This window comes from Nannobrachium achirus (assembly GCF_963921795.1).
Source record: "Nannobrachium achirus genome assembly, chromosome: 23".
Taxonomy (NCBI): domain Eukaryota; kingdom Metazoa; phylum Chordata; class Actinopteri; order Myctophiformes; family Myctophidae; genus Nannobrachium; species Nannobrachium achirus.
Genome location: NC_137830.1, coordinates 32,506,875 through 32,521,728, shown reverse-complemented (window position 1 = coordinate 32,521,728; position 14,854 = coordinate 32,506,875). Strand labels below are relative to the sequence as shown.

The window sequence follows — 14,854 nt, the reverse complement described above, 5'->3', positions numbered from 1 at the left end:
AGAGACTTCTTTATATTGATCAACATGGCTTAAAATGAACATCACGCACCTCCAGGACGATGCGGGAACTTTGACGCCGATATAAAATGTCCTTATTATTGCAGCGAGACGAAGACGCGCGGTTTGCGAGGACAACAACAACAACAACAACAACAACAACAACAACAACAACAACAACAACAACAACTGGAGGGAGACGAAGGGACTTATTAATAATCTTGATTGTAACTGAAGTGACATTAATGGAATGAGAAATGCTTACGGAGCTGGTTTGTACCGCCGCGGCTGTTCTTCTCTATCTCAACACTCTGGACGCAGATTTCTGCTACGATGACAGGTAGGAGCTAGGTCCTGTGGACCGACCGTAACCCATGGCAACATCATCACTATCATGAACATCATCACTATCATCATCGTCACATATAGTCTATCCACCATCATCACCATCAGCCTTGGATCATAGATCATAGATGTATTTTAATCAAGTCCGATTGGGCAGGGGTCATCGCCACGCTGGCTTGGGGTTTACATTTCTGTCAAAAATATGTTTTCCCCCCACTGAAACTAAATGAGTGGACAATAATATTACCAAGAGCTAGCCCTGAATGACCATAACAGGTCTGTAACTCTGAGAGTGTACAAATGGATCATGGTCCTTAGTTGCAAATAAAACATTTGAGAACCACTATACTATTTGTGGACTCATAATGTGCCATATTGTCATTGTAAATCAGCATCATACTGTACATGTACATATTCTGAAGAGAACCTGGAGACTTTATGTTCAGTAATTGGTGTGTAGGGGGAAAAAATCTAAAATTTTCCACGGACACATTTGTCCCTGCGATTGGGTCATCAATATGTCCATACACGGACAAATGTGTCCATGGCAAAACTTCTTATAGATTTAGTTTTTTATTCACCATAATGATGTTCTTATTTCTTCAGAATATGTATGACACTGATTTACTATGACACTTTGTATGGCACATAATAGGTGTCCAGTTGTTCTCAAACGTTTTATTTACATAGTATAGGGCAAGGCTACAAATGTACATTTGCACACTCTTAGCGTTACAGACCTGTGATCATGGTCATTTAGGACTATAGCTCTTTGTGTTTGTCTGTCCATTTTGTACGTCCATGGCAAAGATAGAATTCTGGCAAAAATATCACCAACAAGCCAGCATGACCAACCTTAGGCAGATAGCTACGTCTAATGAAGTCTTGATCCAAGGCTCATCATTCATCATCATCATCATCATCATCATCATCATCTGATCTCATGCACATGGCATTTCTTCTTTACATTAAACCTTAATTTATTGTAATCAATTGTGCGACTGTCGCTTGCCAAAAACAATGGATGCAAATACGACACCATAGTAGGCGACTGTTGTTAATTAGTAAGGGCTTTTACACGTGGACGTGGAGAATATTAAGGAGAGGGACTCGTTGGGCACACGCAGGCGTGTGTGTGTCCCCCTTGGTTCTTCTTTGCATCATTGTGCCTTTGTTGTGTCCGTGTAGCCTAGAATAAGAGTTATTTGTAGAGTAGACCAGAGAGACTATGATCTATTCCCCCAACACCAGGCAGAGAGAGAGGGAGGGCAGTTGCATCAGATGATGGTGTGTGAATAAAATGTGGACTTTCAAATGGAAGGTGTTTTATGTTTTATGTTCTCACTGACAGCTACCCCCCACCCTGCTTGGAGCTATATTCTGATAGTACAGTAATCACTGCTATTAGAGTGTTTGTTCAGTAACAGGGCTCTCTCTCCAGCTCTCTCTTAAACAGAAAATAGCTTCATTTTCAGGTTGGTATACCAATTTGATCCATTCAGAAACTAAACACGTACTGTATTTTGTAGTCTGCACAAAGGTCAATTACATTGGAAAATGCAATATGACCATGTCAAGTCAACTAGCTGAGCCACCACTGCCTTCCAGTGGATTTCAAAACAACAGTCTACATTTTTTTAATGACTAAAACATTGTAGGATTACATTGATTGATTGATTGAATGAGTGATTGAATACTGTGTGATTTAACAGTTTGCAAAAACAAGCACAGGAAAGTACGGTTCAATACAAGGTCTGCTAAGAGGATTTTAAACCCAAGAATTAGAAAGCACTATGGCTTGTTTCCATTGGGGTCCTTTTTGAACAATACACGATTGTTAGGCTGTCAAATCATCAGCATTTATAGTTAGAACACATCCAGTTAGATTACTTAAGAGTCCTATAATGCCTATACACGTGCTAAAGATGCTCTTTGTGTATGAAGCTCTCAGCCAAGCAGCCTGCTGCTCTGCACTCCACTCGGGGGAATCAGTCTAATTAAACAGCGGAGCATTGCTTTAAATTAGAATAATTTAAAACGCTTGAATAAATACCCACATCAACAATACCACGCTTTTCTGTAGGGTCCATTAGGATGTAATAGTGGAGAACATATCCGCCTTCCGCCCGTGTCTTTCCAGTCAGAATACCTTAAAAGGATATAAATCGCCTAGTCGTAATAAGTCATCTTTATTTAAAAGCACCTTACAGCAAAGTGGGGCGGGTGACATGTAGAATAAGCAATCACACAATAACTCATGCACCCTGACATTATGAGCTCATTCCCCTGCTGCTGCTATTGTCCAAGTTATAGCCAAACTGATATGAATTACTCCTTTGAGGTCATTAATTACAATTCTGTATCCCATGAACTTATCGTGTGTGTAAAGCCCTGCTGAGCTAATAATAATAATACATTTTATTACAACAATGCTACATTTCTTTATGTATAAAAAACAGAGGCATTGTTCTGCTTACAGTGAACAGGTTGCCTCTCCTCGGCTTGAAATGGTTGTCTGTCTGCCTGGTAGCCAGTGGTGTAAAGTAACTAAGTACATTTGCTTAAATACTGTACTTAAGTACAATTTTGAGGTATTTGTTCTTTACTGGAATATTTCCAATCTCGGATCCAAACATTGTAGTTTTAGTCCACTATATTTATTTTAAAACTTAAGTTACTATATAGTTACTTTGTAGCTTTTGAATATTATTACAAAACATAAATTAACCACTTCAGCCCTATATATACATACATTTCGGCCATTTGAAAATTGCCAATCTACAAGCTCACAATGCGTCACGATGCGCACATTGTGAGCTTGTAGATATGCTATTTTCAATAGATTTTAATACATTTTATACACTTGAATAATGAGTACATTCTACTTTTGGCACTTTAATTACATCTTGATACCAATACTTTTGTACTTTTACTCGAGTACATTTTGAATTCCGGACTTTTGAATTCCGCACTAAAATTACAGTATTGATACTTTTACTTAAGTAAAACATTTCAATACTTTTTCCACTGTTGCTAGTACTAAACAGCCAGACAACCCCTCCCTCCTCCATTTGTCAACGCTGCATTTTGACCTCTGTGCGTTGGAGTCCCTCAGAGTAACTACAGGGGGTCCGCAGAACCTTTGTGTGATGGGGAAAACATCAGACGAAAATAGCAGATCCACAACATCGGCTATTTTCAGGGAGTTGGGTGTGTAGAGGGAAAAAGAGCAGACCTAGCCAACGGTCAAGTTGACTATATTTAGTGTTTAAAAGGTCTGAAAATACACATTAGCACGAATCCAATATATTATTAATAGAAATGATAATGTGTGGAGAATTGGTGGACTTTCCAAGATGGCGGAGGGGATAGCAGCTTGAGTTACTTGCTCCCTGACAGTCAGTATACAAACCCCATAAATAAGTTGTGAACACGAAAGTAATTTAACAGAAAGACGTGGGGAGATAAGAGGATAATTCTAGAAGCACAGAAACGCACATAGGACGGCTGTAAATAAAGATAAAACAGTGTCGAGGCGACGGAGTGGAAATGGCTGCGACGGCGGAGCAGATGGACGCCGTGATCAAGGGATTAGACGCCATAAGAAAAGACATGGGCGATTTTCGACAAGAAATTAAGAGAGAGCTGGCGGCGATGAAGACGGAATTTAAGAAGGAGCTCGACGACCAGATTCAGAGAGTGGGTGGAGAAATAAAGGCGCAGGGTGTGCTGATCAACGAGGCCCAGAACCGAGTCTCGGAAATCGAGGACTGGAGAACGGAGATGAGCGAGGTGGTGGTGGCGCAGGAGGAGCGGGTGAAGGCGCTGCAGGATAAAGTTCTGGACTTAACAGCAAGATCAATGCGTAACAATATACGTGTTTTTAATGTGCCAGAGGCCGCAACAGACGGCAAGCCTGTAACTAAATTCCTGGAGGAGCTGATATGGGCGTCGCTAGACCTGCCTGACGGGACAGAGCTAAACATAATGAGGGCACACCGATCACTCGCTCCAAAACCGAAAGATTCCACGGCGCCACCTCGCTCGATTGTAGCCAACTTTTTGCAGTTCGACATAAAGGAGATGGTGCTACGAAAGGCATGGGACACGGAGGTAAAGGTGGACGGCAGACGGATAGGCTTCGACCATGACTACCCACCAGAAGTAGTTAAGTTAAGAAAGGATTACATTCCGCTTAAGAAAATCCTAAAACAGGAAGGAATAAGTTTCTCGTCGCCGTTCACTAAGCTCAGAGTCCAGTGGCCAGGAGGAACGAAAACATACATGAATGCAGAAGAGGCAGCCAGAGAGATACACGCCAAAGGTCTCAAATATAAAGAGAGAGTACCGGACCGGGCAAGGAGCTCAGACTCGCCAACGAGGGACGAGGCGGCGGCGACGTCGGAACCGGGAGGAGAGAAGGCGGCGGAGACGGCGGGAGACGGTGAGAAGGACCGTCAGAAGGGGCTGGTCGAGGCTTGGTCCCAACTGATGAAGAGGACGGGACAGAGGAGAGGAGCTTCAAGGACGGCGAAGAAGCCACAGAAATGAGTATGAGGAAACAAACAGTATGGGAGAAAGAAAAGGTAACGTGATGGGACACGGGTGGGGGAAGGGGAAAACCAGAGAGACTTATGGCAAAAATGGTTAAAGGGAGCCCCCTTGTGGTTAAGAATATTTTCTTTACCTGTATGACTAGATAGTAAGGATAAGCTCAGGACAATATAGAGTGTTGTGAAGTGCTGTAAGGAATTAACAAATCGATTCTACTGACTAGGGGAGAAGGTAGTTAGTTAGCTTGCTTTTCTTTTGTTTATGGCTAGGGGCTGTACACCAAGTGTTGGTAATGTCAGACCTAGAGAAGGGGCCTTATGCAGCATAGGGACTATCTCTTCACCTCGGGTAGAGGGGGCAGGGGGGTTAGTGAAACCTCCCCGTTTATGGAAGTTATTTTGGTGTGGATCTTTGCAGTGTAATTGGTTTCTTGTTTTTGTTTTTTGTTTTGTTTTTCTTTTGTTTGGTGAAACGACAGCAAGATGTAAATGTCATGGTATATATAGGTCGGGATACGATGATAATCAAGTGAATGAGTGATGGCTAATGTAATGGGTATAATGTCGTTGAATGTAAATGGTTTAGGTAATGTTGTTAAGAGAAAGAGGGTAATGATGAAACTGAAAAAAGAAAAAAATCAGGTTTATTTTTTACAGGAGACGCATATGACAAAAGAAGAACATATAAAGTTAAAACGATTTGGGTATAGAAATGCATATTCCAGCTCATTTAAAGGTGGTCGGAGGAGAGGTGTGATAATTTTGATTTCAAACGCAGTGACGTTTGATTTTGAGAAGGAAATTAAAGATAAAGAGGGGAGATACATTATTGTAGTGGGTAAACTAGACAATGAACCGGTAACGTTAGTAAATGTGTATGCACCTCCAGAAAGTGACAAAGACTTCTATAGGGATTTATTTAATACTGTAGCAACGGTAATAACAGGTGTATTAATAATGGGCGGAGATACAAATATAGCATTGAGTGAGAAGAAAGATACCACGAGTTTAAATAGGAGTAAAAAACACATAGCTAAATTTATGAATACAACATTACAGGAAATGGGTTTAGTGGACACTTGGAGGACTATGCACCCAAATGAGATTAGCTTCACACACCATTCAGCGGCGCACAAGACCCATTCTAGGATAGATCAGTTCTTTGTGAGGAAGGAAGATGTACATAGAGTCAGGCAGTGTAGAATAGGAGCAGCAGACGTTTCGGATCATAATCCAATATTCTTGAGAATAAGCATAAACAATAGGAAAAGACAAACATTGTGGCGGCTTAATGTGGGTATATTAAACAATGAACAGAGAAAAGAAGAAATCAGGAACGAGATTAAGACTTATGTAAAGGAGAATGACAATGGAGAAGTAGATCCAAGTATGGTGTGGGATGCAATGAAGACGGTGATAAGGGGAAAGTTAATAGCACGTATGGCACAGATGAAAAAAGCTAAGCTGGTAGCGTATAAGACATATGAAGAGAAATTGAGAAAATTGGAACAGGAATACCAGGTCACAAATAGAGAAGAAACGTTCAAGCAAATTAAAGATTTGAGATCAAAAATACAGGGAGTTCAATTAGACGAGATCGAGAGAAATAATAGGTATGTGAAGCAGAATTATTATGAAGCGGGTACGAAAGCGACCAAGTTACTAGCAAGACGTATACGAAAACAACAGGACATAAGTAATATTTGTAGGATCAAAGATCCGGTGACGAATGAAGTTAAAACAGCTCCGGAAGAAATAGAAAGTATATTCAAAAAATATTACGAGGACCTATATACGCAACCAGAAATGCCAGGGGAGGAGGAAATGAGGGAATATCTGGAACAGTTAGATTTGCCATCTATTGGACGGGTACAAAATGCCAAAATCACAGCAGTGATTACGGCGGAGGAAGTGATGGATGCAATTAGGTCCTTCAAAAATGGCAAGGCACCTGGGAGCGACGGATTCTCTATTGAACTCTACAAGACATACAAGGAAGAGCTGGTGCCGCTATTGGTAACATCTTTTAATTGGACACTGAAGGAACATAAGATGCCTCCATCATGGTCCGAAGCGATAATCACAGTAATCCACAAACAAGGGAGAAATAAGGAACTATGTGGGAGTTATAGACCCATCTCCATGTTAAATGTAGACTATAAAATTTATACGAAAATTATAGCTAGCAGATTGGCAAGAATAACTGATGAAATGATCGGAGAAGAACAATCAGGCTTCATAGTCGGACGCCAGACTCATGACAATATAAGAAGGGCAATTCACATTGTGGAACAGGCACAGAGGACGAAAACTAGCACCCTTGTGGTCGCAAATGACGCGGAGGCTGCTTATGATCGTGTCTCGTGGAGGTTTCTATACGCAGTGCTGGGGAGATTTGGTTTCAATGAGGAATCGGTACATTGTATAAGATCAATATATCAACAACCTACAGCTAGAGGTAAAGTAAATGGAAGTCTATCTGACAGATTTGAGTTACAAAGGTCGACAAGACAGGGCTGCTCGCTTTCACCGACGTTGTTCACTTATTTCATCGAACCTTTAGCTCAAGCAGTGAGGCAACATGAGGAGGTACATGGGGTAAGGGTGGGGGGAGAGGAGCATAAGATAGGATTATTCGCGGACGATGTCATAACATTCCTCGAGCGACCAGACGAGTCTCTCCCTGTCTTGGATAAAATAATAAGGGAATTCGGGCGGTTATCTGGTTATAAGATAAATATAGCAAAAACACAGGTGTTGACCTTGAATTATAAGCCTAAAAGAGAGATACAAGAGTCATTTAACTTCAATTGGAAACAGAAAAGTATTAAGTATTTAGGAGTGAATATAACCAAGCACATGTCCACATTGTTTGAAGCTAATTACGGTAAAATTAACCAGGAGATAAATAAAGATATAGAAAGGTGGTCAACTTTGCCCCTGGAGCTGAGCTCGAGGTTGGAAACTGTGAAAATGAACATTTTGCCGAGAATTTTGTACCTGTTCCAGGCACTCCCAATAGAGGTACCTGCAAAACAGTTCTCAACGTGGGATAGACAGATCTCAAGGTTTATATGGGCTGGTAAAAAAGCTAGGATAAGGTATAAAACATTACAGTTGCCGAAGGAGAGTGGTGGTTGGGCCCTCCCGCATATGGAGAAGTATTATCAGGCCGCCCAGTTAAGATATATTGGCTGTTGGTGTGACGACACATATATTGCTAGATGGAAAGACATGGAAAGGAGATTACACGAACAGCCAATTCAGAGTATCCTAGGGGATGAGCAAATTTTCAAAAAAATGAAATCACAATTAGATCCAATCACAAAGTTCACACTAGATATTTGGTTTAAGATAGTGAGAAAATACAAATTGGAGAATGATATCAAGATTCTAAAATGGGTGGTTTATGACAGTAAATTTGAACCAGCTAAGCACGAGAAAAGATTCCAGCAGTGGAACTATAAAGGGATAAAGGCATGGTGTACTTTGACAAGGGGAGGCCGACTACCAACTTTTGAGGAGCTGAGGAAGAAGTATGGATTAGATAACAGGGAGTTTTTCATGTATCTACAGCTAAGGGATTACTATACGAAAGAAATTGAAGGCAAAGTCCAGGGGGAGACGAATGGTGTGGTCCAAATTATGATAAATATATATAGGGGGTATAAAATTCGGATGGTATCGGGGATGTATCAACAATTGATGGGCAATGAAAAACATACAACAGATTATATCAAAGAAAAGTGGGAAAAGGAGTTGGATATAGAAATCATAGAGGAGGACTGGATAAGAATGTGGACAACACACCATTCGTCGACCAACTCGAGGGTATGGAGAGAATTTGCGTGGAAGAATTTGAGCAGGTTCTTTATTACACCAAAAATTAAAAGTAGACAAACTAAAAAACAAATCGGATGTTGGAGAGAGTGTGGAGAAGTGAATGCAGACCATGCTCATGTTTTCTGGAAATGTGTCAAAATTCAATGCTTTTGGGAAATGATAAATGGAAGGTTGAAGAAGATACTGGGGTATGAAGTACCAATGGAGGGGAGAGTGTTGTACTTGGGGGATCTGCAAGGGGGTGGGGTGCAGGAAGGAGACGAATACTTGGTAAAGATTTTATTGACGGCAGGGAAGAAAACAATAACAAGATTGTGGGGACAAACAGAAACACCAAAATGTGAGACATGGATTGGACTGGTTGAAGAAATATACATAATGGAAAAAATGACTCATAGGTTGAGACTTCAAGAGGAACTGATGGACAAAAGATGGGTTAAATGGATGGAATTTAAAGCAAATGGTTATTAAAAACTGATCTATGTACAATGCATAATGTGGTATGGATGGAAAATTGTGAGCTGTCGTTTCACCCTGTAGTGTATTTTATTTTATGTTATTTTATTTTATTTTATTTTGGTTTTAGTTGTTTAACATGTCTATGTGAAGTGTGTGTGTTGAAATTCAAATAAAAATTTGAGTGAAAAAAAAGAAATGATAATGTGTGTCAATCAAGTCTATATGAAAAGATGTAATCTGCTACACAATTTCATACAATATGTTGTGGGCGGTCCCTGCTTCATCTCTCTCTCAGCTAGGGGGTCCTCGCCTGAACATTTTTAAAGACCCCTAGTGTAGGGAGTGTCTGTCTGTCTTTCTGGGGGTGGGTGTTTGTGTATGTGTGTACGTACGTACGCGAGCATGTGTGTGTGTGGGAGAGAGTAGCCTATCAGACAGCGGACAAAGAAAGAAGTGGAAAAGAGAGACTGAGTGCAGCAGGTATTTCAAAAAGCTGTTGATCCTGCAGAACATTAGACTGCTTCTCCAGTAATGTCCACAGCAGCAGCTCTCCATCCATCTGTCCATGACCATGACACAGTGAGGCTGTCACGCAGGTCCTCCTCTCTGGTGACGGATGGCTAGTGGCCTCTCTGTCCCGGCCGCTTCCAATCCCTGCATCCCCACAGCGAAGGGTCACCATCCAGTGTCCACCCCCCCAGTGGATCTATCAAAGTCACAGTGATCATTTACACTCTGGGGACTCCACTGACTGACTCTGGCCTTTTTTTCTTTTCTTTTTTTCCCCCTTTTTTTTTTGGCCGCTCCCAGGTGGAGGCGGACGAATACCAATCAGAGGTTTGACCTCGCCAGTCGTTCATCAAACAAGTCTCTTTTCCGGGGGGTCAAGAGTGGCGTGCTCCCTGTCTCCACCCTTGGGGGTTTGTTTATAGGGACGTTCTGGTTGGAGGTGGTTGCAACATGGGTCTTCGGAAAGGGTGGAGTTGCTTCACAGTAATGTGTAGATTCTGAGTCAAAGGAGCAGTTCAACCAAACAATTAAATCTCTATGAATTCAAGGCATCATGGGGTGTGTAATTGATAGAAAATAAGTATTTTTTGGGTGAAATACTCCTTTAAAAAAGACTGTCTTTGCTTTTAATGGTTTATTCGGCTTTTCAAAAAGGCTCTCTTCGTTCGTCTTGTTCTGGGCTAAGATGGTCTTCCCTGTGTCTGTACCAGACCTGACACTATACAGCTAGTGTGCTTCATTATTTATTACATACAGGCCTTTATCACCCTGGGCCCTTTGGGCCGTTGAAGCAGACCATGCCTCCTTCTGGAGGCTCAAAGTTACTGGGATGTCCTGGCAAAGTGTCTGCTTTCTCAATCATGTCAAGTGTTTTTCCTGGGTAAGACTCAGACGCCGGCCAAGCGCTCCGTCAGCCAATGGTAATACCAATAAAAAGTGTGTGTGAAACGACTGAATTTTTACTGGTACAGTGAGAGAGGACTATGAGCCAGACATTGTTTCAAAGAGGGGGAAATCCTGCTTTATTACTTTGTTAACTGGTGCTTTTAGAGTCGTTCCTCTCAACATCATCGTCTGTCGCGGCTTTGTAAAGTCATTATCTCTGATAGAGGCCGTTATTATGTCTAGATGAGCTGTTGATAACATTCCTGGTTGTGTGTCCATATCAGATACGGCCATGGGGGGATTGTGATTTAATGATTGACCATACACCTGTGTTGGTGTGGTACTGACCACATATGTGTGGGCCCATAAACTAAAGGAAAAATAAAATAGCCTCGATGCAGGAATATATTTAATTTGGGCTATACTGCCAAATGTTTCAACTCATGCCTTCATCACAGCAAATAATGGATTTCATTTTTGGCCTGTGTATGTGCGCACGCGCAACAATTTTAGTTTTCCTATTGCTTGTGCTAGAGTGCGATATCTTTCTGAGAGGGATTGCTCAAGGCATACCAGGCACATGCACACATAGACATCAAAGGGGGCTTGAGCCCCTGCCATTTTATCTGTCTGTTAAAAGTTCCCTCTCCAGACCATGAATGCAGTTTTTACTATGGTGAAAGAAATGCAAATGCCCTCTTTCCATGCCATACCTGAAGGCAGCATTCAAGAGAATTGTCTCGTCCAAACTCTCCCGAACTTTAATACCTTATATTGAAAGAATTGAGAGAGTTGAAAGAATTGCCCTCCCTGTGTAGAAATCCATGCCGTTACGCCACATCTCCAGTATGGTCTTGATTATGCTTACTTCAGTGTGGTATCAAGCACCGAAAATAGCCGACCTCCAAGCTCACAACGCGGTGCAGTGTGACATGTTGTGAGCTTGGAGGTCTGCTATTTTCAATGTATTCTCCCCAAAGCCCTTTAAGAAAGTTCAGCCCCTGCCTCTGTAACATTCTCTGCACGTCCCCTTAGGCATACGGCATACTTATAGATTAGAAAATTGATTTGCTGTGAACCCTGCACTCTCCCTTGAATCCTCATCATCAAGTGTTGTGACAGGTTAACGAATGAGGCTCTGAAGGATTGTGATATTTCAATGACACTGGCTTTTAAAACGGCTCGCTCTGACAAATTGACCCAGTGATAGATGACCCCCAAGCAGAGGAGTAGGAAACCATTCAGCCAGACTCTTTAACTGGTTCCCAAACAATGGGTCGGGACCCATTTCTGGGCCGTGGACAAGTTTTTATGGGTCCCTTTGTTTCCTACATTATGTTTTTAATTATTATTATTTAAAAACATAAAAAAGCTACCCTTTTCATGGTTAAAAGCAATGATTAACGAAGAAATTCTATGAATTTGAAAACAAATGTTTAAGAAGTAGGGAAAATAGCCAATCTACAAGCTCACAACGCAGCGCGAAGCGGCACATTGTGAGCTTGTAGATATGCTATTTTCACCAGTTTGGGTCCCGGGCAAATGTCTAATTTCTCTTTTGGGTCTTGAGCTAAAATGTTTGGGAACCACTGCTTTAACTGGCGGAGTAAATAAATAAAAAGTCCCAGCCTGCCTCAAGGCACCTCAAGAAATCACTTTTAAATGGAACACATCCTAAGCATGGTTGCTTGTTTCTCTTGCAAAATCTGGCAACACTGGCAAGGACTCTTAGATAAAGGAGGCACCTCGAAAAATCACATTGAAACTGAACACGTCCTAAGTTTCTTTCAGCACTTTTTCAGGGCTGAACGGATTCCCTTAACATCTTGTGTGCTCAAATTGCGCTGTGGCCTTGATGTAACAACCCAAAAATTGCATTATGGATCCTTTGGGGATTTGCAATGAAACCCATCTTTTGCTTCATGCGTAGGAGAAAAGCTATTTCATCTTTGGGTGGGTGGTGGGTGTGTGGGTGTCTGGCTATAGTTGAGATGAGGTTGATGTGGTTTGTTGATGATATAAATGACTGCCACATTTCCTCCATATGCAATTCTGAAATTAAATTCTCGTCCATAATCTTCTCCATGCTTGCGTCTCCTCCCTGTTAAAAAAAAACACAGTTTAAAGTGTTATTGCAAGAGGTGGAAGAGGTGGCAATGCATGCTAAGGGTGGCTCAGGAGGTAGAGTTTGATCCCGGGCTCCCCCAGAGTTAGTGTCGAAGTGCCGTTGAGCAAGACACTGAATCCCTAGTTGCTCCTGATTTGCAGGTTTCCTTTGCCATCGGTGTATGAATGTGTGTGTGTGAATGTAATGCACAATCATTGTAAGCGCATTGGATAAAGGCTCAATATTAATGCACCATATATTGTGCGCTTGTAGATCTGCTATTTACTTTAGTGTGGTACTTTAAGTATCATTTTGAGGCCAATACAATACCTTTACTCCAGTACATTTTGAATCCTGGACTTTTCCTTGTACTTTTCCTTTAAAAAAAAGAAAATTACTTTTACCACCACTGGTGGGTGGTTGTCTGGCTAGTTGAGATGAGGTTGATGTGGTTTGTTGATGACATAAATGACGGCCAGATTTCCTGCATATGCAATCCTGGAAGTGTTATTGCCCTCATGTGTTGAGCAAAAACAAAGGCATACGATACAATTAACTGTAGCCCACAAATGACACAGAGGTGACAGAGAGACGTGACTCTTGAGTATTGAGTCACAGCGGTGCCATCGATGGAGGCAACAACATCACAGATTCCCTGGGTCTCAACATCTGTTCCTTCTTCTCTATTGGGGTTTCTGAGGTCCACAGATAAACGTATCAATATGGGAGTCGTCTTTCAGGGAAGCCTCCTCTGAGGTCTGACTGTTGTTTCTTTGACGCAAAGTGTTAAGGAATATCCTTATTGCGTGATAATGGACCACACACACTTATTCACCTTCTTGAACACCCATAAATATATCAATAACAATAATGAAAAAATAGAAATGACCCAGTACTGTACTCACAAATGTAGATCTGCCTCAACTCCTAAAAGGTTGAGAACCACTGTACTAGTGCTCCAAGTTAACATACTGTAGGATTGAAATGATACAAACTCCCAGAAATACATTTTCTTTTACTCCCTGCCTTTACTAATTACTTCATTTGATTACTAGTCTGTTGTAATCTGTAGTATTCTGTTTGGTGGAGAGCTAGCTTTAAGTGCCAGCTTTCCGACATGGGAGATTTGTCATTAAAATGAATTTAATCAACGCTGTCTCACCCCAAAAGGCATATTGTGTATTGGGACAAAACCTGACCAAACGTCAAACAGTGACTTGAAGGGAGGGCAAATAGGCACATGTTAACATTTGGGGAATATGAGTTACGATTCTCTCCCTATAACATAACTGGAACGGTGCTGAGTCTGCTCAATCTTCGCATCACTTGGCACGGAGACTCGATCGCCCGATGGCTCATTCCGCGGTGCCGTCTTGGGTCTGAGAACTACACTTCAGCATTCCTGGAGTGCGGAAAAATACAAAAACGAATAATACGGATGTGTTTCAACTTTCATGTGCCCCAATTTTTGAAAACAAATCGCTAGGTCGCTTTGGGCAATAAGACCGTAAAATCCCCAATAGTGGCTTAAGCCATTAAAACCGGGAAATCAACTGTCATTTCAGATTATAGCTAAACAAGCATTATTGTATACTTCGGATATTCAAAAATAGCAAATATACAGTACAAGCCCATAGATCATCACTTTGTGCCACGCTATGAGCTTGTAGATCTGCTATTTTTGAAAATGTGTGAACATTTGTGCAGATCTTTAAATACTGTAATATATTGCACCACTGGTATAGTAACATACTGTACGCTTTTCATAAAACCGATTTAGAAGACATTTGTAAAATTGGCCTCGGGACTTAATGGCTTAAAGTTACATTTGATGGTTTAACAACAATTAGCCTGTGCATACGATACTTGTGTCATGTATTAACTCATGTTCGCACAGACTTCCCACAAAAGGCCCACTTTTCATGACACAGCAACAACTTTGAAAAGCTTCTGTACACCTGATCTCATCTTACTACTACATGGTTGATACCTCCCAAACTCATTGTGATCAGTTTCGGGCCATCAGAAAAACACATTTTAGTTTCTGAGCCTCCGGTGGAATAGGATACTAGCAATTATCAAAAATAAGCACCCTAGTTTTGTTTACACCATTTTTTTGTCTTATGACTGGAAAGGATAAATATATGGGAGAAGT

At 41.3% G+C, this 14,854-nt stretch overlaps 1 protein-coding gene across 1 annotated transcript in view; it reads left to right on the top strand.

The window, feature by feature from the left end:
• Positions 1–254: 254 nt before the first annotated feature.
• LOC308308882 (protein O-mannosyl-transferase TMTC2-like) overlaps positions 255–14,854 on the top strand; it is a gene marked incomplete at both ends in the record, with an annotated part of 106,829 nt that continues 92,229 nt past the window's right edge. The window contains one exon of the mRNA XM_080754338.1: positions 255–337. Coding sequence (XP_080610464.1) covers positions 255–337 — 83 coding nt within the window. The remainder of the gene's footprint in view (positions 338–14,854) is intronic.